At 41.9% G+C, this 22070-nt stretch overlaps 1 protein-coding gene across 1 annotated transcript in view; it reads left to right on the top strand.

Annotated features, from left to right (window-relative positions):
• The window catches only part of FAM20C (FAM20C golgi associated secretory pathway kinase), a 305193-nt gene extending 284861 nt beyond the window's left edge, over positions 1-20332 (top strand). Inside the window, exons 9-10 of the mRNA XM_085629328.1 lie at positions 11440-11499; positions 19224-20332. Of these exons, the coding sequence (XP_085485454.1) occupies positions 11440-11499; positions 19224-19476 (313 nt within the window). The 3' untranslated portion in view covers positions 19477-20332. The remainder of the gene's footprint in view (positions 1-11439; positions 11500-19223) is intronic.
• Positions 20333-22070: the final 1738 nt, after the last annotated feature.

The raw sequence follows: 22070 nt of genomic DNA, 5'->3' as shown, positions 1-22070 counted from the left end.
AACAGTGCACTCTGCAGCATCATGGTAGGGACCCAGATTGCACTTAGGTTATGCAAGAGAACTATTATTTAATTTCACTCACCTACTGTGAAGAACATTGGAAAATGTTTCGAGCACATCTGAGATGGCCAGAGCGGAAGTGGACAAATATCATGAGCTGTCCTCCACATCAAATCTTACCTGATATTTCTATCAGGATTCTGGTATAATCCAAAGATTCCCTTGTTGTATACACATATTATCCTCGCATACTTATGTCTAGCCAGAGTTTCCACATTATCATGGATGAGCATTCCCTTGCTTGATTATTAGATTTAAAATGAATCAAAATGTATCCAGTGATCTCCCTTTCTTTTTGTTTGTTATCTAACCTTCGACATATTTCCACAGAAATCACAAGCATTGGTCTGTCTTAATACATGTAATTTTTGTAAGGAGCATTATTTCACCTCCGAGTATGTGATTACTGGGGTATCTATTTATGTGTTAAAAATGAAAATCCTTGTCACAATTCTCAGCCCAGCTACATCTGGAGGGTACTAGAGAAATAATTTGATTTACAAGTAGCCTGTATGTACTTATCATACAGCAAGACTCTAAATAAATTGAATTTAACACTTTAAAACAAATTCTGAGAAAAGGCTGCACGGGAGATGCTTTTGGAATATTAAGTAGAGAATTGAAAGTGGAACTATAATCCTTAAAATGTAAAATTGTCTCTACCTCTGTACACGTGAACAGGTTTTCTTATGAACATATACTCTATTAAATTGTGACATTTGTCCACCTGAAAAAAAAACATTTTGGCAATGTAGGCCGTGGTAGAGACAACGTTTTCTGTGTTTCTCAACAAATAAGTACCCCAAAGTTTTTTGCTAAGACAAAAGTGGTAAGGTTATCTGGAGGAAACAAGACCAATGAGGCCAGGAGAGCAGTATCATAGGATTGAGAAAAATAGAAGATTTCATTTTAAATAAGTGAAGCAAAAGTGAGAGGCCGTCCTATAGCAGATATCCATGTGGGCAACTGAAAATATGAGTGTAGCGATGACAAGTGAAAGATGGAAAGGGAAGAAAAATCAACCTGTCCTCTGTGTAGGAGAAGACAATTTGGCAAGTGCTGTTGTGATAACCTATTGCAGAAATTAAGGACACTCAGAAGAAAATGGCGGCACAAGGCTTGGACAAAGCACCATGAAACTGGGAAGAAGCAGTAAAGAAATGTTATTTTTTGATAGTCAACTTTATTGGTTTTTGGAGAAACATAAATAATAACAATACAGCACTTTTGATCAGCATCTAATGGCGTTTCAGGAATGCCAGCAGTGGTTATGTACGTACATGCATAGTGACTCAGGACTACATTGCTTAGCAAAGTATATCGAAATAAAAAGACAGACTTAAAGACCCCATCACCCCAATTGGTTAATCCATTTGTCCCGTATCTTTTGATGCTTGGTTGGGCATCCCCTGGCCTCAAACAAAGGTTTCTCCAGGGGCACTAAAGACATTTAATGATATGAGAGGCATGCAAGCAGTGACATGTAATAAACTGTGTGGTCAACAATGTCTAAAACAGCAGACTGGTCAAGGAGGACTTTATGCACAATAGGCTTTTTGGTGTAGAGGTGTGATAATATTTTGGTAGAGAGCTTTTGTAAAAGAGAGCAAAGTGTGGAAATCCAGTTGAAGGAGAAAGGTCTAGGAGCATAAGTCATGAGTCAGTCATTTGAGGACCAACAATTCCAGCATTTGCAATAGTACTGGAGAGAGAACAAGGGCCTGATTTTCTTTCTTAATATTAGAAGTGGAATTACCAAGGTAGGCCTGAACTAGGAAGTGAGGTTGAACAATTAATTGAAAAGAAAATAAGGTGAGGATATTGGAGGAGCAGTCAAATCTCATAAGAAAACATGGCAGAATGGACAGGGATGAGAGAGACATGAGTACAATATTTTGACATAATCTGTTAGGAGAGATATCAGATTGGTTGATCTTAGAATAGAAATGTGTGATGAAGTTCCTGGCTGGGATATTGGGTGAGGTTATAGTGATATGCGGGAATGAAGATTTAGTAGTGTGTAGGACAGAACATTTTGGTGAGACACAAGAGATTTAATTTGTTCATGTCTTTGAGTTTGTTTAGGAAAAAATATGCAGAACAATTGTGCTTATAACTCATAAGGATCAAATGTTATTTAAAAAAGAGACATGTGTTGGTACGCAATGGCAGGCCCTTTGGAAAGGTTAACTTGTCACCTTTTGATTTCTGATTACTGTATTCAGGTACTACAGAGGTACTGATGAGAAGGATCCTTTGCTCAGGAAGAATTAATGTGGGATAAATGTGAGAGACATGATACAGTCACAGAAAGTGCCTTATTGTGCTACTTAATTTGCCTTTCTTGCTAAATGATTTAGTTAACCTGTCCACTCAATTGGTCCTTCATTGGCACATAATTGCAGTGACCCTGAATATAATACAGAAACCATGCACTAAAGCTGTACAAAGTAACACACTGTAGGATGCCTTATGTTATTCATTACTCATAGTTTGTCACATGTTGTTATCCACTCCTGTTCCTTTAATTATCTTTATTCCGTCATTGGAATCTTAAGTTCCTTCCATTCCTAGTTCTGTTCCCCACGACAGTAGCGGTTTGACTCTACAGCTGTCTGGTCCTCTGCCGTGGGCTCCCTACCTTCTAACTTATGGAAAATAAACCTTCATTCATACTACATAATGGACCGGACTCTGGATCGTGCATTATTTCTAATACTTCACTATACTACAATTTGGTACCAGGAGTGGGGTATGCCAATTAAGAAATTTACTGGATTTGATCTGCTGGAGCCCACCGGTTTCTACCTGTTTGTCTCGGCCCATCAGAACTGCGCTTTTTTTAAGGTGGGTCAGAAGCTTCCTTCTAATAGAGGAAACTTTCCTATATTTCATGACGTTACCGCTACGATCATATTCTCACCGTTACTCATGCGTGCACCCAAGTCTCAAAAGTAAACTCTTGATCTTCACCTTTGTGCTGTCATCCCTCGCACTCATAAGTTCCAGCCTCTCCCTTCGCAACCGTGAGAACGAGACTGGAAGAGGAATGTGGATTTCGTGCCGACGTCACCAGCACAGAGCATAAGAGTTTGGTCTAGCGCAATGACGTGGAACGCAGAGAATCATGGGAGCGTGTTAACGTCATACGTTAGCGGACATTTTATGTAAGTTCACAAGTCGTTTCCTGTCAGTTCCGACTTCATCCTGGCAATCACAAAGTGATCGTGTGATGCCTTGTTTGGTGATTCACACACCTGCATCTCTTCTAAGAATCTTCACTCCGGTCCTCGTACCAAAGCGGTTGCGTGACGCCCTGTTCGGTGATTCACACACCTGCATCTCTTCTGCCAATTTTCATTCCAGTCTTTGTGCCATTTCTTCGAAATTCAAGACAGCATATTACCTTTTCAACCACATGTAAGTGACTTACAGCTATCCTACTGTTTAGTGCATACTATATTATTTAACCTTCCAGCAACATAACTTATTACAACAAGCATCTCCATGGCAACTGCTCAAGGGGTCATCCAACCTGCACCTTTCCTACAGAAACCAGGGAAACCAGAACTAAAATGGGCAGAATGGCTAAAAGATTTTGAAAATTACTTGACTGCAATTGATGCTGATAGTTACACACCCTCAAGGAAATTAGCACTGTTGCTTAATCATTTGGGTGCTGCTGGGCGGAGAGTATTTGAAAACCTTCCACATTTCCCTGCACCTGTGTCCGAAGATGCTACTTGGAACGTTTTCATTGAGGCTAAATTACGCATGGGAAAGCAATATTCAGACTCTACAAGTGTTCTCTTAGAAAGATTTAATTTTGCAATGTGCAAACAATCCTCAGAGGAATCAGTGGAAGATTATATTGCAAGTTTAAGAGTTCTAGTCGAGAAATGTGTTTTCGGTACTAATGTTGACACATATATAAGAGATCAATTTGTGTTTTATTGTTTCTCAAAGAAAATACAAGAACGTTTACTCACATCTTGTAATCCTAACTTGGCTGAAACGATCGATATCGCAAAAAGTATTGAGAGGTCGATCGTTACATCCAAAGTTTTGTCCAGTGTCCAACCCCTTCAATTCTCTACACAAAACAATACTCAACCGGTCATTCCTCAAACTATGAATTTTGTTTCTGAAGAAAACACAGTTTGTGCTATAAATCCTAAACAAAATTCTGAGAGAAGATACATTAAAAACCAACCTGCGAAACCGCAAATAATTTGTTTCCGATGTGGTTCAAAAACTCACATTGGAAACAATCCGTCTTGTCCCGCCTTAGGGAAAAATGTGTTAAATGCCAGAAATTCTGACACTTTCAAAATGTATGTAAAAAAAGATCAAACACTGCTTTCAATAACCCTAACAGCAATCCTGGCAAAATCAGAATTGCTAATGTTACTGTTGATTCCCCTGAGGTTCAAGACTGCACTTCTCAATTTACCAATATTGTGGTCACTATTGATGTACCTGAGTGTTTTGTAAGCCCATCAAAGGGCCGTTTGTTGATATTTCCATTGATAACAAAGTTATTTTAGCCATGGTGGATTCAGGTGCCCCAGTCACCATTCTTGCAGATATTACATTCTATAAACTGTGGCCTGACAACCCACCACTAATTCCTCCTGACATCAACCCAAAAGCATTTGGGGAAGTCGGGGATCTCTGGTTGGCGCAAGGTTGCCCTTGTGTCAAGCAGGAACCCTCTCCTCCACGTCAGGGCGCAGGATAACCCCTCGCGAATGACCCTTGCTCACCCTCTAGGTGCGTGGCGTGAGCAGCCAAGGCGATTCCTCAGGCGTTGTTGGTTAAGCACTTACAATCGTACACACAGTAAATACATCAATCCCCCCAGAAACGGACACCAGACTTGGATATATATAAAAATACGATTCTTTATGTAAAAATAAGGTATATATATCTCAGCAGATTTATCACAAGACCAATAACGTTTTCGCTATGCCACCAGGTTGTACAGCGGGCAAATGTTCGTTGTTCGTAGCTTCAAATGGATAGTTCGTAGTCTCTTTACTTGTAGTTCCAGTACTCACAGAGATCGGTTCCTGCGAACGGGGAAATAAGGCGTTGCGGGCCCCGAGCCCGATACTGGAACTTCTTTCGTGATGTGGAGAGTCGGCACAGGTCGGTGCGACTCTCAGCTTGGGAAGTGTTCTTGGGTCCTCAATCAGCAGGTGTGGGCACGTAGGCAGGCGCGGCCAGCGACCCTTTAGCACGGCGGTGCAGGAGGGTCTCCACAGCGGGGGCGGCGCGGCCTGAGATGTCCGGGGATAGCGAAGCGGGGTCACAGGGCACGGTCAGTGCAGCTGGATGACCCGGCGTAGATCACAGTCGTCGGACGGCTTCCGGCAGGAGGGGTGATAGCGCGTTCAGTGCACTCCAATGGCAGGCGGTGACAGGGGTGCAGGCGGCCTGGCCCGGGGACAGAGAGCGGCTCCGGACGGAGCGGGGCTCTCACGGGATTGCGGCAGGCGAGCTCCTGAGTGTCACGGCCCTAGGAGGGGCGATGAGGGGCGCAGTCTCTTTTCCGGCGGGATGCACACACGGCTCGAATTGGAGGACGAGCAAGAAGCACAGAGAACCCACTGGTCCTGGGGTTCAGTTCAGGGGGCAAGCTCAGATCAAGCCCTTGGAGAATGTTCAAGCACAAAGTAGCAAAGTCTTTTCAGTAAGTCTCTTCCTCTCCTTTCTCAGCAAGGCAAGCAGCAGGCCAGCTCCTCCAGCGTCTTCTTCTCCTTCTAGTCGGGCAGAGGTTCTTTGTGGTAAACCGGATTCTGCTTTCTTAGGAGCCAGGCTCCTACTGTTATACCATGATTCTTTTGTTCTTTAGCGCCAGGGGGCCTAGGCCTGGCTCAGTCCAGTTCTGGAGCACTTTGTTATGGTGACTCTGCTCTTTCCTTTCAGCAGCAGGGCAGAGACATCAGCCGCCCCACAGGGGGTGGCGCCGGCTTTGTGGTGGCAGAGCACAGGTCTATTCAAGAGTCAAGGTGTACTCCTCCCACCCATCCAGGTGTACTCTCTCTACCCACCACCTGGCAGCCAACCTGTCTCTGGGGATCCCCCCACCCTGCTCCTACTGTTGCTAGGCAGAACATACACACACACAGCAGAGGCGGACTGAGATGGTCAGGTCAGTAAATACTAACTTTCTAAAAGTAGTATTTACAAACCCAGGATATTAAAATAAACTTGACTACAAGAAGTATTTTATTATTCTGAGTTCAGGCATACCAAACTTGACACTCTACCATGCTCTCTGAGTCCACTGGGGTCACAGCGTTGGCGTGATCCCAGCAGCCCATTCTGGCCTATGGAGAGCAGGTAGCCTTCAATAGTGAAGAACGGAAAGGGCTGTAATTCACTACTAAGACATGCCACACACACCAGGGCATGTCTTACCTTATGCCTACAATGCACCCTGCCCTTGGGCCTACCAGAGGGGTGGCTAATATGTAGGTAAGGGAAGGTTTAGGGACTGGCAAGTGGGGGCACTTGCGCAGTCAGCGCGACGGTCCCGGACCGCGCACAGGGTCTGCGGTGGCAGACCCTAGACACATATTACAAGGCCGCTTCTGTGGGTGGCGCAACCAGCGCTGCAAGCCCACCAGCGGCATTGGCATTCACGAGCCCTGGCACCCCTGGTGCACTTTACTGGGGACTGACAGTGAATCCAATAAACCAATCATGGACATCAATTACAGGTACACTTTACCTAGGGAGCACTTGCACTGCGGCACGGATTAGCCGTGGCGCAGTGCCCTGAGCGGACAACACCAGCAAAACAATCGAGGCACACCATCAAAAAGTGGAAGGGAAACTCACGCCAAGGTGCCAGGTCTAACAGGGAACAAGATATTGATCTAGTGGGTTATTTTTGGGACACACTCACGTGTTTAGGTAGATTGATCAAAACCAAAATTTATGTTGCCGTTAAATGCAGGGATATCATCGGATGGAAAGATCTTGCCCTATTAGGCATCATTCTGCGTCCTGGACAAGATCCTCCCATTGTTCTAGGTGATTTGCCGTCCAACATATTATCCATCCGTGATCAAGATTCTGTCATTGATAAGTTTGCGCAATCGTTTCCCAACGTATTTAGGAATTCCGTGGGTACTGTTAAAGGATTTGAACACACCATTTTACTTAAAGAAAATGCTATTCCCATAGTACACAAAGTAAGGCCTATTCCCCTCAGTGTAAGAGATGACTTCAAAGTCCTTTTAACCAACCTGCAATCCGAAGGCATCATAGCCCCACTAGATGCCTCTGAATGGATTTCTCCGGTAGTTTTGTGGAAAAAAAAGACCGGCGATCTTAGTCTATGTGTTGACCTTAGATCTCTTAACCAAAATATCCTTGTAGATTGTCATCCCTTACCGCATATCCACGAAATGTTGGCCAACATTGGAAAATCTAACTTCTTCTCTACTATCGATTTGCATTCAGCATACCATCAAATCCAACTTTCACCTAATTCTCAACCACTCACTGCTTTTGTGACACCTTTTGGTGCCTTCAAATACTTGAGATTACCTTTTGGCCTCGCATCAGCTGCGAGTGTTTTCCAAAAACATATGGACAACCTTTTTGGTGAATTTAATCAAGTGCAGCATTTCAAGATGACATTTTAGTCCACACAGAAACCGAAGAAGAACACATACTTATCCTCAAAAAAGTATTTGCAATCCTACAGGATAAAGGCATGACCATTAAAGCCAACAAATGCAAATTACTAGTTTGTGAAGTCGAATACCTGGGGCATCTGATCTCTAACGAAGGCATCAAACCCAAATTTTGCAATTCTGAAGCCATACGTAATGCTCCCCCTCCTACCGATAAAGACGCTTTGTGTTCTTTCCTTGGCCTTTGTGAGTATTATGCCAGATTTGTGCCTGACTATGCACAAATAATACAACCATTGAGGTCCCTTATCAAGAAGGGTTGCAAATTCATATGGAATGACACACTTCAAGAATGTTTCAGTAAAGTGAAATTGTTAGTCATAAATGCACCTGCACTACATCCTTTTGTCCCAAAAGCCAGTCCTTTTATGTCTGTGGATGCTAGCCAAAAAGGCATCGGTGCAGTATTTGGCCAGTGGGTAGATGGGAAAGAGAGTACTATTGCCTTTGCATCTCGTGCTTTAACATCCACTGAATGCAACTATAGTACTATTGAACGTGAAGCACTTGCCATTGTCTGGGCCGTCCAAAAATTCAAGACCTACATTTGGGGCATTCCTTGTGAAATATTTACCGATCATAAACCGTTAGTCTCCTTACTTTTTGGAAATGGTTTAGGCAAATCTTCTGCAAGATTAGTAAGATTACTCTCTAAATTACAGGAGTACAATCTCACTATAAAGTACATCCAAGGCGGTAAAAACTTACGAGCAGACTGTCTCTCTCGTATTCCCCTTCCTGATTGTAGTGAAGGTGAAGATCATTTTTGTAAGGATTGTGTCGTTGGCTTAATTGATGCCATTGCCACATGTTCTAACAAAATTTCTCAAGATGAATGGGCATCTGCTATGTCACTAGATAAAACCCTAAAAAAAGTTTAAATCTACATTAAAACTAAATGACCAAATCTTAAAGGTCTTAGCAACAAACTAAAATCCTTTGCACAAATCAGTGAATAACTCTCATTTGAAAATGGAGTCTGTGTCAGGAATGGTCTTTTCATTCCCCCAACTTCTCTAAGAGACAAAATCATAAATTTTGCTCATGAGGGTCATTTAGGTATCTCTGTAACTTGCAAAAAACTTAAGAGCATTTATTGGTGGCCAAGTTTAGATAAACAAGTAAGCTTGTTTATAGAGAATTGTTCCACCTGCGTTGTTTCCGATAAACACTGGAAGACTAACAAAAAACCTTTATTCCCAGTGCCATTTCCAGATCTCCCCTGGGATAAAATAGCTGTAGATTTTTCAGGACCATTCTCCTTACTCCCATCTGAGAAAAGATATTGCATTGTTGCAATTGACTACCATTCAAAATGGATTTACTATTCTTTTGTACATGCAGCAAATTCCTCCACAGTCATATTGTTTCTACAAAACATTTTTAAAATTGAAGGCACTCCTAACTATATTGTCACTGACAATGGCCAACATTTTCTGTCTAATCAAGTTACTGATTTCTTAAAAAGTCATGATGTACAACATCTCAAAGTTGCCTTGTATTGTTCTTCTTCAAATGGATTGGTTGAGAGAGCGAACCGGTTCATAAAAGAAGGAGTCCAAACTGCTTTAGCTTGCAACATTGATGTGGGTGATTTCCTACAAAGTAAGATTTGGGCATATCTCAATACATCACATTCCACTACTAACGGTACGCCTTTTAAAGCTCTTAGAGGCAGAGAAGCCAATTCCAAACTCATACTGAAATAGTTCAAGAATTTAGCAGCAGGTTCTGCCTTAGAAAAGAAAAGAAACATATTGACAGACCCTCAAATGACAAAGGAAACTGTTACTGATAAACAGTTAGTACAAAAGAAATATAATGATGGATATTCTAAATTTTAACATACTGATTATAAACCTAATGATTGGGTTCTCATCAAAAAACCATTTAAAGTTTGTAAAGGTCAGTCTAGATTTACTTTACCTGTTCGGGTAAACAAAGTTACTAAACCTTCGGTTCTTTTAGAGAACAGAGGATGGTGGAGTAAGAACAGTGTTGTTAAAATGTCTAAATCTCAAGTTCATATCTTCAACAAAGTCTATGCTAACAGGGACGTTATAAATGATTCGGATTTCACTTTTGGTCCCAGCTTTGACATTTCTCCTACTTAAACCAATAACCCCACTTTATCTACTTATAATCCTCCTTTAAATTCCTCACAAGTTGTTTCACCTACCCATCCTTCTGTTAGTGATGAAAATGTACGCAACCATCACGTTTGCAAGCTACCCATCAAGCTCAGAGATTATGTTTTGTATTAATATTTATCTGTATGTTTATTTATATATATATATATATATATATATTTTTTTATTTTTTTTCCATTGGGATGTGAGGGGGGTATGTAGTATGCCTTATGTTATTCATTACTCATAGTTTGTCACATGTTGTTATCCACTCCTGTTCCTTTAATTATCTTTATTCCGTCATTCCATTCCTAGTTCTTTTCCCCACGACAGTTGCGGTTTGACTCTACAGCTGTCAGGTCCTCTGCCGTGGGCTCCCTACCTTCTAACTTATGGAAAATAAATCTTCATTCATACTACATAACGGACCGGACTCTGAATCGTGCATTATTTCTAATACTTCACTATACTACACACGTCCATTTCCACCATTTGTTTTCTGTTATTGTAAGGGGGAATGGGGGCAACAGTATCATATACTGCTAAATCGTGGAGTAAACACATGTCCCAATATTTATGAAACGTTTATGTAATGGGAAATGAGAAATATATAAATGCTTGAGGGAAAATATGTTTCTTTTTACTGCATATGTTAGAAAAAACCAATTTGATTTATTTATTGAAAGAAAGGTTATTAAGGGACTTCTTTGGTAAACATCACTGCTCACGTGTTTAATGATTTGTAAGCGAAGAAGTACATTACGTTTATTTATCAAATGTTCCATAATTAATTTGCCTAATTTTCCACCTGTAGCTAAACCATTCATGAAATATGAACTTTTGCTATGTGTTTGCTCTCACAGTATTGTTGAAGCAGAAGAATGATTTACAGTCTAATTGCCCTTTTTTGCCCCAGGACAAAGTTTTATTAAAACTCCTGTTCACTCCTCGCCTATAAGTTTCCGCGATACATAACCTTTTTTTTATTTCCACCACATAGAACGTCATTTATCCTGCTCTTTGCAAAAGTAGTTTATCAAAACTTTGTAAATGGCTCCAAAGGGGCCTTAGTCGACAAAAACTGTTGCAAGTTATCGCAGGTGATGAACTATACTTTCAGTTTAATGTGTAGAAATGTTCAAACTCACAGACCGCAGGGACAAGCAAAGCCTTCTCTCATTTTCTCACCTTCTCAGTGCTTGTAGGGAGATAACAGGGACACATTTTCAATTTTCAGTCTGTGAAATTACAATTGAATTTCTAAGAACCTTTGCTTCTCTGTCCCTGCTTATCTGTGTATGTGTGGCCTGGAGCTGAAGTAATAAGGAGGGATCTCAAAGTCAAGAGTGCCTCCTTCACAGCTCCTCCCACTCATGTTTTCTCTGATCTCAGATTTAATTTTACTCTGTTGGTATCGCTGATCCTCACGCTCCATTTTCCATAAATTCAATATATCTGTTGCTGTGATATATGTGTGCTGCAGGTGACAAATCAAACCACCTTTCCTCATGTGTTGTAACTGTTTTATCTTTTCACAGGTATGGAAAGTATTCACACGACGAGCTGTCCATCTTGGTGCCTTTGAATCAATGCTGCAGGTGCGTTTGCAGGTGGTATGGTGTATTTAACACACCATCCATTGAACGTCGATGACGTGGTGTGCATCATTTTCATTGACGTAGGAGGCAAAGTTTGCCTTTAATGGCAAACACTTTACATTATTTTTTTTAGAAAAAGGCGTATATTTCACATGTGATAAAACAGAGAGAAGATTATTATGACAGTTTCCAGACATTCTATAGTGGAATTTAAGATCCAGGTCCCTAAAAATAAAAAGTTCTTATTTGGCTCACAAGGCATTATCAGGGAAATTACATAGTACACCACTGTGGGATGACAACAGCGTATCACAAATTTCATTAAACAACAAAAGATTATAAATAAATGCACCTCTAATAACATTATCTTTCTACATACAGGTTAACAAAAAACAAGTCAATATACTCATGAGCAGATATCCCTCAACAAACGATTGCATGTCATGTCCGCTAGGGGTGCAGAGACCTATGGCCTATGCCCACCACATCTATTGTTCCTATTCCATACATGGTGAGCAAACCTGAGGTGCAGTCTCCACAAGGGAAGATTCATCAGGCAACAGCACCGAAAAGTCAGCACTAAACCCACATTGTTTGAAGTATATAACATGTATATATTACAACAGAAATACTGATTATTTGAGTTATTCTGCTTCTTACCCAGTTCAACTGAGCAATATTACAAAGGTAAACATAATAAGTGAAATAGAGGAGTGGTGTTTCGGAATAAATGCATCAACGAGCAGAAAGATGACATAACATGTCCTGTGAGCCCGTCAATATCGAGGGCGCCAGTCCAAAACATGCCATTTACTCGTGGATGTATCCACTCCATGGTTGCTTCCACAAGAATGCTGCTAAATTATGCTCTCCCTGCATAAATAATCATGCCCCTCTTAGGTAATGGTAACCACCTTGCCAATCTACGGAAAAAATAATCTAGTGGTGGGCAATTTTTATGCTCTGACAAATTTGGGAAATTTTAGCCTTCGTGAAGATGGCTGATATTTCCAAATGTTACTCCATGCACAGGACCTACTAAAAAAACTAACTAATGTCCAAGTCTCTCTCTTATGATTTCCTGCTCCAGTAGGTCCTTTAGGCAAGACATACTGGGGTAGATCAGAGTAGTCTGCAGCCTCACCACAGCCAATAAGTAGGAGGTACTGAAGAAGGTCTAAGGTGATGATTTGGGCTGTGGGTGGGTCAAACTGGATTAGTTAAAATGAGAGGCATATGGGCAGACCACAATGCAGTACAGTCAATCCTTGCAAGATTTTGGAGCAGGAGGCCGGTCTTCAGTCTCTTCTATGTGCGAAGTGAACTCAGTACCAAGCCGCGCCAGTCCACCTACTCCCCTGTATCACCATTACCAGCAGTGAGATGTTTTCTTATCCTGTGAAGGGGGGTTTTATACAAGGCACACTTTTTGCAATGCCAAAACTTTCTAAAGTTTTGAATAAGAAAAAATATGCAAGCATTTGACACTCGTAAATTAGCACAATCCTAAACTAAAGTCCACTTACTAAAGTCCACTGATAACCTACTGCAATAAGTAATGGTAAAAATGCAAAGAACGACTATTTGTATGCAAGATATGCATGCAATAAAATGCAATACACAAATAGTATTGCACATATCCACCTTGTAGCAGCACATGCTAGTTTTGTATGAGTCTCATTGTAAAGCTACTCATTTTTCTTATTTTAATCTGTTTATTGAAAGCATCATTCAGTAGGAAATATCTGTTTCCCACTTTATAGAGTAGCACAAGACTTCAGACCTAATTTCAAGGTTTGTGGTAGTGTAAAATCTCCCCATTTCTCTTGAATGCAGTAAATTCACCATTGGCAAGAGTAACGGCTTGGAATGTTGTGAGAAGCTTGTCCGGTATATGATGTCCACTAATGTAAGTGGGCACCTTGCGCCAGTCCAGACAATCCTTATGGTGATATAAGAGGTCTTAGACAACCTTAGCAAGCTCTCTAAGTGGCAGCTGTGGAGAGCAGACTTCAGGTTTAGCCCAGAAGGAGTGTAAAGCAGCTTGTTTTACCAGAATGCAATATTATAGTATGGATTAAGTGAAAAGAGCTACACCAAGTATGTATAAAAATATACATTTATCATATAATACTCTCTAGTAGGTTCCAATAGCTCCAACACGGAGATAAACAAAATGCAAACAATACTTAAGCAAAGAAACACAGTAAATAGCACAAAGTACACTGTGGACCCCATGGGAGGACCAAACCATCTACTAAGAAAGTGGTATAAGAACTATGACTTGGATCAGGACAGGGTCGAGAGGACGTAGAGGTGCTGGGACCCCAAGGAACCACCCAAGGTGAGAAGATAAGGACCCCACGGAGAGCGTGTGCAGTGTGCAACTCTATGTGCAAGTCGCTTTTGTATTTGTAAAGATTAAGGACCCTTCCCAGTGGACCCTAAAGAAACCCTGTGGAAGACAGAAGGTTGGAGAGCCACCCCACCCGTGGAAACCCTACTACCCACGTTACCCACACCAGGGAAGCCGGGTGCATAGGTGTGAAGTGGTGTCGGAAACCGCCATCGAACCCAATGGAGGACTTCAGGAAAGTGCCGCTGTGGAAGAAGGAAGAAGTGTCCGGTGGAATCCGGGGACGGAATCTTAATGAGAGGTACCTGCAAGCAGAGGGGACAGAGCCTGTGTCACTCAGGAGTGACCAGGAGAGTTTGGAAGACGAATGCCCTCCGATGTCGGGTGTTGCAGGATGGATGACTAGGTCTTGACTCTGCAGCTGTGAGGACCAGGTGATGCTGAGGAGGACCAAGAGCAGTGCACAAGCTGTCCCACGAAGGATGTCAAGTGCTGAGGGGTTGGCGGCTGGCGGGGTCACCAACAAGCCCTGGCAAATGCAGCCAACGCAGGAATCAAAGAAGGAGAAATGTCGGGACCAGCATGGTCCAGGGGACTCACCAACAGCAGGGAAGTCAAGGAAGACCCGAGCAATCAGGGGAGCCCAAAAGGAACAAGTGTGACCCTCAAGTGGACCCACAGGCTGGAGGCACTGGAGTCACAAGAAGACCTCAAGCAGCTCACCAAAAGATGCAGGACACGATGCAAACGATATGGTGTGGCTGTAGATTCTAGTCACTGGAGGTGCTCGAAGTTGGGGCTACTTGGAGCCTGAAGATCTTCTTAGAAAAAAGTCAACAAGCCTTTACAACTGCAAGTTGATGCTGTGCACAGGGGTTCAGTTATTGCAACCCCCACAAGGGATACTGGCCTCAAATTTGGTGAGAGGGTAGGGAAGGCCTTGGGAGCTATAAAAAAACCACCACCTGTGTTGCAGAGCCTTTGGAGTCTGGAGGAGCTCAGGTTCAGCAGACCAGTCGACTTAGTTGCTGTGCCTGCAGATGCACGGGAGTGGCTCCTTCACTCCAAGGGAGATTTCTTCAGGTGTCTTTGATGCTTCACAGGCCTTGGAAGGTTCCTGTATAATGCACAGGCACAGACGATGCAGCAGACTGGAAGGGAGACAAAGTCAGGCCCAAACGAAGTCCAGCGAAATCCAGAGTGCCTAGACGGTAGAAGAGCAGTGGTGTGTGATCTGAATCTTATCCCATGACGAATCTAGGGACCTACACCCAGGTAAGCCATTAAGTAACCTAGGGAAAGGGTTGTGGAGATTCAGGGGGCCCTCCCAGGGGAGGGTCTGGACAGGGGGAGGTTACTCCCATGTCCTTTCCTTTGTCCAGTTTAGCACCAGAGCCGGAGGCAATGGCTTCCAGAACTGTTTTGAACTGGACAATGCATGGGGACACTAAGTGTGTCCCTCATGCAGACATTCTGGCGCTGGCAAGCGCACCCACCCGGTCCTAATACATTAATCCTGAATCCTGTCTGGCTGGTGTTCACACCTCCCTGTGACAGGATGCCTATTGTTCCACCTTCCTCTGCTCGAGTAGCAGCAGGAGGGAAGAAATGTGTCTCTGGTCAGCAGCAACCATTTTGTGCTGTCCGGGTCTAGAAGCTTGGCACTAGGAACACTGAGAGCCTAACGGAGGGCTCTTCCAATGCTTGGAATCATACCTCCCACACCATATACATTGTGGGGGTATGATGTGCGTAGAATCCTACCTCCCACACCTTTTATGGTATGGGGGTATGATTCCAACATGTTTGATACCAAACATGATAGGATTTGTTGCGGCCAGTTTTGAGATGGTCATCACATAATTACACGTTGCCCCTCTATATAGGATATGGCTGATTCACTGACAACCCGGGAGAATGGACTCCATAGGCTGCAGGGGTGTCCTGCGCAAGCAGGGGGACCCTCTCACTTAGAACCAACTACCCTGCCTTTAGAATTGCAAAGGCCTGCTATGGGGTGACATAGGTTTTAAGTGCAGTGACCCTTAGATATAGGTAAACTATATCTTAAGTAAGTGGTGCAAGCACCAACTTACACAGGCTGCAATGGCAGCCCTGTAGTTCCCTTTTGCATGGTTTCTGGTGGGTGGCATAATGCATGCTTCAGCCCATGGGAGACCTCTGGGGTACCTATGCCGTGGGTACCTTAGTACCATATACTAGGGTCTGATAAGGGTACTCCAGTATCCATTTTGGGATTGTACATAGGTACTAACACAATAATTTAGAGAGAAAGCAGATAGACTGGGGTCCTGATCAGCAGGATCCCGGTCAGACTAGTCAGAAACAGCATCACATCAAGCAAAAAGTGGGGGTAACCATAGAAGCAGATCCTACTTTCCTACAAATGTATTCCCAGTGTAATTACTACTGCTTGTTGTAGTACATAGCTAGTAACTTCACTGCTGGTGATGCTTACCATGTAAGATTCACTGCATCTGCCAGGAGCTGATGAATTGTATTTTAATGCAATCCTAAGTAAGGCCCATAATAAGAAACAAATCAAACCTTAAGAGACAAATCAAACTTTTTTTTAAATGGTTTCAATGTATTCACACATAACTCATACATAACATTAAAAGTCAAGTGGGTGTAGACTTTGGGTGCAATTAAGGTTGAAACCTTTTACCATCTCTGTCTCCAAAGAATATTAAAGGGCGATATAACCCCTAATTATCTATGTCGATGATTAAACATAAAATTATAATTTTTGTCACATAGACTGAAAATAATTGTCCCAGAGGGTCAAAAGTGAATATCCAGAGTATGCATAGATTAGAACCCTAGTGGCCACATAATAGTTTCACTGAAATAAGGGTTAGCAGGCACTTTAAGATTGTCAATAAAATGGTAGTATCCATAACAGTTCTTGGATTATTCATTTTAAAGAAAAGCATAAGGTGATGCAGTTGTCACAATTAATCACATCACCGAAATTGAAAACAGATACAACATATTATTATCCAATTTTAAATAAATAGTAGTCAGTGTCAGAACTTTTTCTGCACTAATACATGGTTCAGTATTTTGCAGACATAACCATAAATGTGCCATTTTAAATTTACATGATGGGTTTCGGAGCTGTAGGTAAATACTGAAAATGCTCTTCTTCAGGATCGTGGCATGCTCAAGATGTGATAAACTGCTGGATGATTAAAAAATGTGCTTGAGTGGTCTTTTGTCATCAATTTACATAAAAGCTGCAGTAGGAATGAGTGATCGTAGACAACGCGCACTTAGATGTAGTGAAGATATTAGCATTGATTGTTAAATATTTAAGGATGTAAAGGGTTTGGTAATTTATTGGCCATATTGCATACAATGGTCCACGATAAAGTATCATCTGTCTTTCACATGGCAGACAGCATGCAATAAGTTCGGGGCTGGATGTACGACCATGTAATTTAGCTACTCACAAATTGCGCTCAATTGTGAGTCACAATTTGCGAGTCGCTAAATGACATGTACAACAGTGTCTGAGGCACTGTTAGTGATTCCTAATGGGGTCGCAAATTGCATGCCTCATGCATATTAATGAGACACTCGCAATTTGCGACCCGATTAGGAATGGCTGGCCCTCCCAGGTATGGCGGCCTGCTGGGCTCAGCAGACCTCCATGTCTGGGATTGATTTTAAATAAAGCAGTTTTTTTTTAAATGCAGCCCATTTTCCTTAATGGAAAACGGGATGCATTTAAAAAAAGAAAACTGAAATGTTTTCGTTTCATTTTTTAAGGGCAGGTAGTGGTCCCTGGGATCACTGCCTGCCCCATAAAAATATTTTCCCCTACATTCGCAAAGGGAAAAGGGTCCCTTCGGGACCCCATCCCATTTGCGAGTGCTTTACCACCATCTTGAAGAGTGCGGTAAATTGTGAGTGTTTTGCAACCACAATAGTGGTTGCAAAACATTCTTACATAGGCCTCTGACTCGCTATTAGGAAGGGACGCCCCTTCCTAATAGCAACTTGCAATTCCTATTTAGCGAGTCGCAAACAAATTGTGACGCGCTAAATAGGGATTGTACATGGCCCTATTAGATTCTCAAACCTGTTTGCACATGCAAAATAGGGTCGTACATCTGGCCCTCAATCTTCTATACCATCATTCTTTATCAAATAGAGTATCTGTCAGTCCTCCCAAATCTCTACAGGCTGTCAAATTCTGATTGGTTTCTAAACGTTCACCTCTCCGTGTGGTGCTTTATGGTCTGGTTGAATGCAGAGGCATGCAGCAGTACATTTACTAATGTGTCACACAAAGCAGTTCAGCAACCAAAGTTGCTGCCCTGTGGTGCATGAGAGGGAGAGAGCAGGATGGTATCATGTACACTCAGATGTGCTACTGCTCTCTTCCCAGTCACTGGTACACAGTTGGATTACCTTTGCACCTTACTGCATAGGTGTGTGTGCGTGTGTATGATGCCTAGTGTATGTTTTGTGTTAGAAAGGTATTCTCCCAGAATCAAATACTACATTAAAACATGTCCTACTTTGCATGTGTGCTGTACACACATGCAGAGTGAGAACACTTTAGAGAAAAAAGCTTTTTCCTATTTTGCACATGCCTGATTACAAATGTTAGTAGATAGGACTTTACATCAAAAACCATAGATAGTTGCATAGCAATTACCCATGGGATGCTCCTTTGATGTGAAGTACTGTAAAGTAGCACACATCGCTAGTTGCCACTACTTTTAGTCAACTTTCTAGCTCAAATAAAGCTGTGTGCCGCAAAGTAAATAACAAATCAAAACTTTGCTCTGGTTTGTCTAATTTTTGGTGATTTTCCACTTGTGCAAAGTGTTGATACATCTGGCCTGGAGTCTGCATCCCATCAGCCTCTGATCTGAGGATAGGTCTATCCACATCTCTCCCTGGGGACATCCTGTACCAAAGACTGCCTCTGTACAGTACCCTGTCCTCCAGACACTGTTTCTGCTATCAATTACCTAGTGGTCTGCTGTAGACATTAACATTTGCACATGACATGCACAATAATGTTACACATAGCCCTGATGCTTGTACACACACACACAATTTCTTACTATAGATATTGTGGTTCAATAAAAATCAGAAAAATGACGAAATTCTCTGAAAGAGGTGTTTAGAGTTTGGACCAGTATATTAAAATTACGCTGATAGTCCATAGTAATATTCCAACACACTATTCTTGGAAAAATGTTCAGTGTATGCTGTGGTCTGCGGAAGATTCTTAGAAAGAACTATGACATTTACTGCTGAATTGTCAAATTTCTTCTTCCTCTTTTTGACAAATTCTTGATCTCTGTATCTTTCTTCCCCTTTTCAGAATAAGGAAGTCGACTTATTTGCGTTTGCAGTTGCTGGCAAAGGAAGAGTACAAACTAAGTGACCTGATGGCCGAATCGCTGCTGACGGACAAGGTGGCACCCATCCTCTACCAACCACATTTAGAGGCCATGGACAGGCGACTACGGCTAGTCCTCAAAGCTATCAATGACTGTGTGGAAAAAGATAGCTTCGACAACGTGGTCGAAAATGACTTGGACCCTCATGTTAACACGGTTACGTCTAAGAGGTAGTAGCGCAGAAGGACCACATCGGTGTGTGCTTCGAAGACAACGCAGTCTTGCAAAGGACTATGTCGGCTACTTTGTGAATTCAATGAATTCAGAATTAAGATATAATTGTTCCCAAAGTAGGTATTGTTTAGGCTACACGAAGGATTAGATTATTAAAGACTTTACATCTAGTATGATGCACCATCTTCTCACTAGACTATAAGGAAATTGTCAAAAGTTGATATCACTGAAATTCAATCTTAGTTGGGTGGCAAGCATACCCTGTCCTTTTTGTATAGCAAGGAGGCCTTTATTTAAATATTTTGTATTTATATATGGTATATATATGTAAAAAAAAAATGGATCACAGATCTGCCTACCAAAATGTCAAAAAAGGACAGCATAGTTTTGTGGCTCACAAGTTATTGTCGATGATAGTCCACTTGTTATTGTGTTAACCCTCTTTCATTCACTGTCCACAGTGTTAAAGTGAATGCTTTGTCAGCAAGTCGGCATTGAAAGGGTTAAGACATGACAAAAAAATAACATAAGCGAGAAACGGTAATAGTTAATCAAAATCGAATTTTGATAATTGTGCAATGAGAGAAATACTTGAATGTTGGTTTCACAAAGTGACGTAAATGAAAAGTTGTACTATTTATCCATGAGCGAGCAGCGGCCCTTTAACTTTCTAGACAGTCGTAGCACAGCTGCTGCTTTTTTCCAAATTTGCTTTTGATAGTTTTTGTGTAAATATATAAATATCTTGGGGGGGAAAGGCTGTTTTCTGCAGCTCTAGGCTTACTTTTGCAGCGTTTTTGTGAAATTGTTTGCAACGTGGTAACAAAGTGCAATAAAGATATGAAAAAATGTGTCAGCAACGTCTCTTTAAAGTAGCTTTATTTTCAAAGCCAGAAAAGGAAGACACCAGTCGGGGTAGTTCCCTTTTAACCTCGTTTTAATGAGAGTTCAGAGAGATGAGATTAAGAGCTTCCTTTAACCCCTTCAGCGCGGCGCGGATTTCCGCGCCACGCTGAAGATTCCGTGCGCGGGCGGGGCCATGACGGAACGGTTCCGTCATAAGCACAGCCCAACCGACGTGCATGACGGAACCGTTCCGTCAAGCGCGTCGAAGGGGTTAAAGTGTCACCAATTGAAAACACCAGTTCATAGCAAAAGAAGCTCTCGGTGTTGCTGTACGTCATTATTGTACTCAAAAAGCAGAGTACTGGCTACAGCTAGAAAACACGCATTTGCAATGCAATCGGTCTCTCCTTTGGCACCTTATATGTATTCAGCTATGCAGCACATTAGCCAGGGTGCTGAAACATCTACTGTTCTTTAACATGGTGGAAAGTAAGAACCAAACTGCGTGACATGCCAGGTATGGGAACACATGGAGAGAAATATTGCCTTTCAGCTGGAAATGGTACAGTCCAAAGTTCTGTTTTTAATATAAAATCAGGGCCTTATGTGGTCATATTACTGAAAATGCAAGATTTGAAAAAAATATTATTGTCTATGGGTGCTCGTGGAAGACAATTTCTATAGACTGGAATCTAGAGAATGCTAAAGGGATTCTAGTATTTTACTGAAATCTGCTGGTCGTTTTCTATGTTAAGTTAAATAGAGGCAGTTGCCAGAAAAATTTAATAAAGAAAGTCCCTCAGCAGAAAGCAATTCTGGTATTTTACTGACCTCTGCTGGTTGTTCTCTATCAAGACAGATAAATAGAGGCAATTGAATGGAAAAAAAAGTCCCTAAGCGGAAGCAGACACGTCCTAGGGCTGATCTCCAGAGCCCACAAACTACAAACACATATAAGTATATACTAAAGTATACACAAGAGGTCTCGAATGCTCGACCTAAACAACAATAAAGCTGTCTGTTATCTTGCGCCTTCACATCCTAAATTCTGAAACTATTGGCGGCAGAACCAGAGATCTTCCTAAACAGCTCTAGGAGAGTGTTTCACAAGAAGTATTTGTGTCCAGGAACATACTGGCCTCCTTCTCAGCACCATTTTCTTTCACTGTTAATCCTGTTTTCTTCTCCATTTTAGGGATTATTTTCATTTGAAAGTGATTTATGTCTATTTAATTGGAATGCTTTTTGCTACTGGCTTCCAGTGGAAGGCTTCAAAGTCTTTCCATTTTGTGGGCATTTCTTCTTTTTTCCTGACCCTCCCTTCTCCTTCTTCAAAGAAGCAAAATTCCAAATTGGGGCAGCTCTGGCATAATTGGTTTCCAGACAGTGAGTTGTAGAGCATGCATATCAGAGTGACCATGGCTTTGAAGACTAACAGTTAACTTAGCTAGGACCGAAGGGCTGAAAATGTGTAAGGGAGAAAAGGTGTTGGCCAAAGATGATAGATCACATATATGAGTTTAAACATCTGTGACTTTGTCAGTCACCCAAAGTTGATAGTGGAGACCAGAATATCCCCCTTATGGCCCTGGCTAATATCTTTTAGAATGTTAATGATATAAAGAGAGTGGAAATACCAGCGTTGGAATGCCACTATCCTCATATCTATTGACCTGCTTAGAAATGTCATGTTGGCATGTCAGTCTGTGTGTTGGCTAAAGCTCAATTGACCTGCCTTTTGTATGCAG

This window comes from Triturus cristatus, chromosome 10 (assembly GCF_964204655.1).
Source record: "Triturus cristatus chromosome 10, aTriCri1.1, whole genome shotgun sequence".
Lineage (NCBI taxonomy): Eukaryota > Metazoa > Chordata > Amphibia > Caudata > Salamandridae > Triturus > Triturus cristatus.
This window is presented reverse-complemented; position numbering and strand designations above follow the sequence as displayed.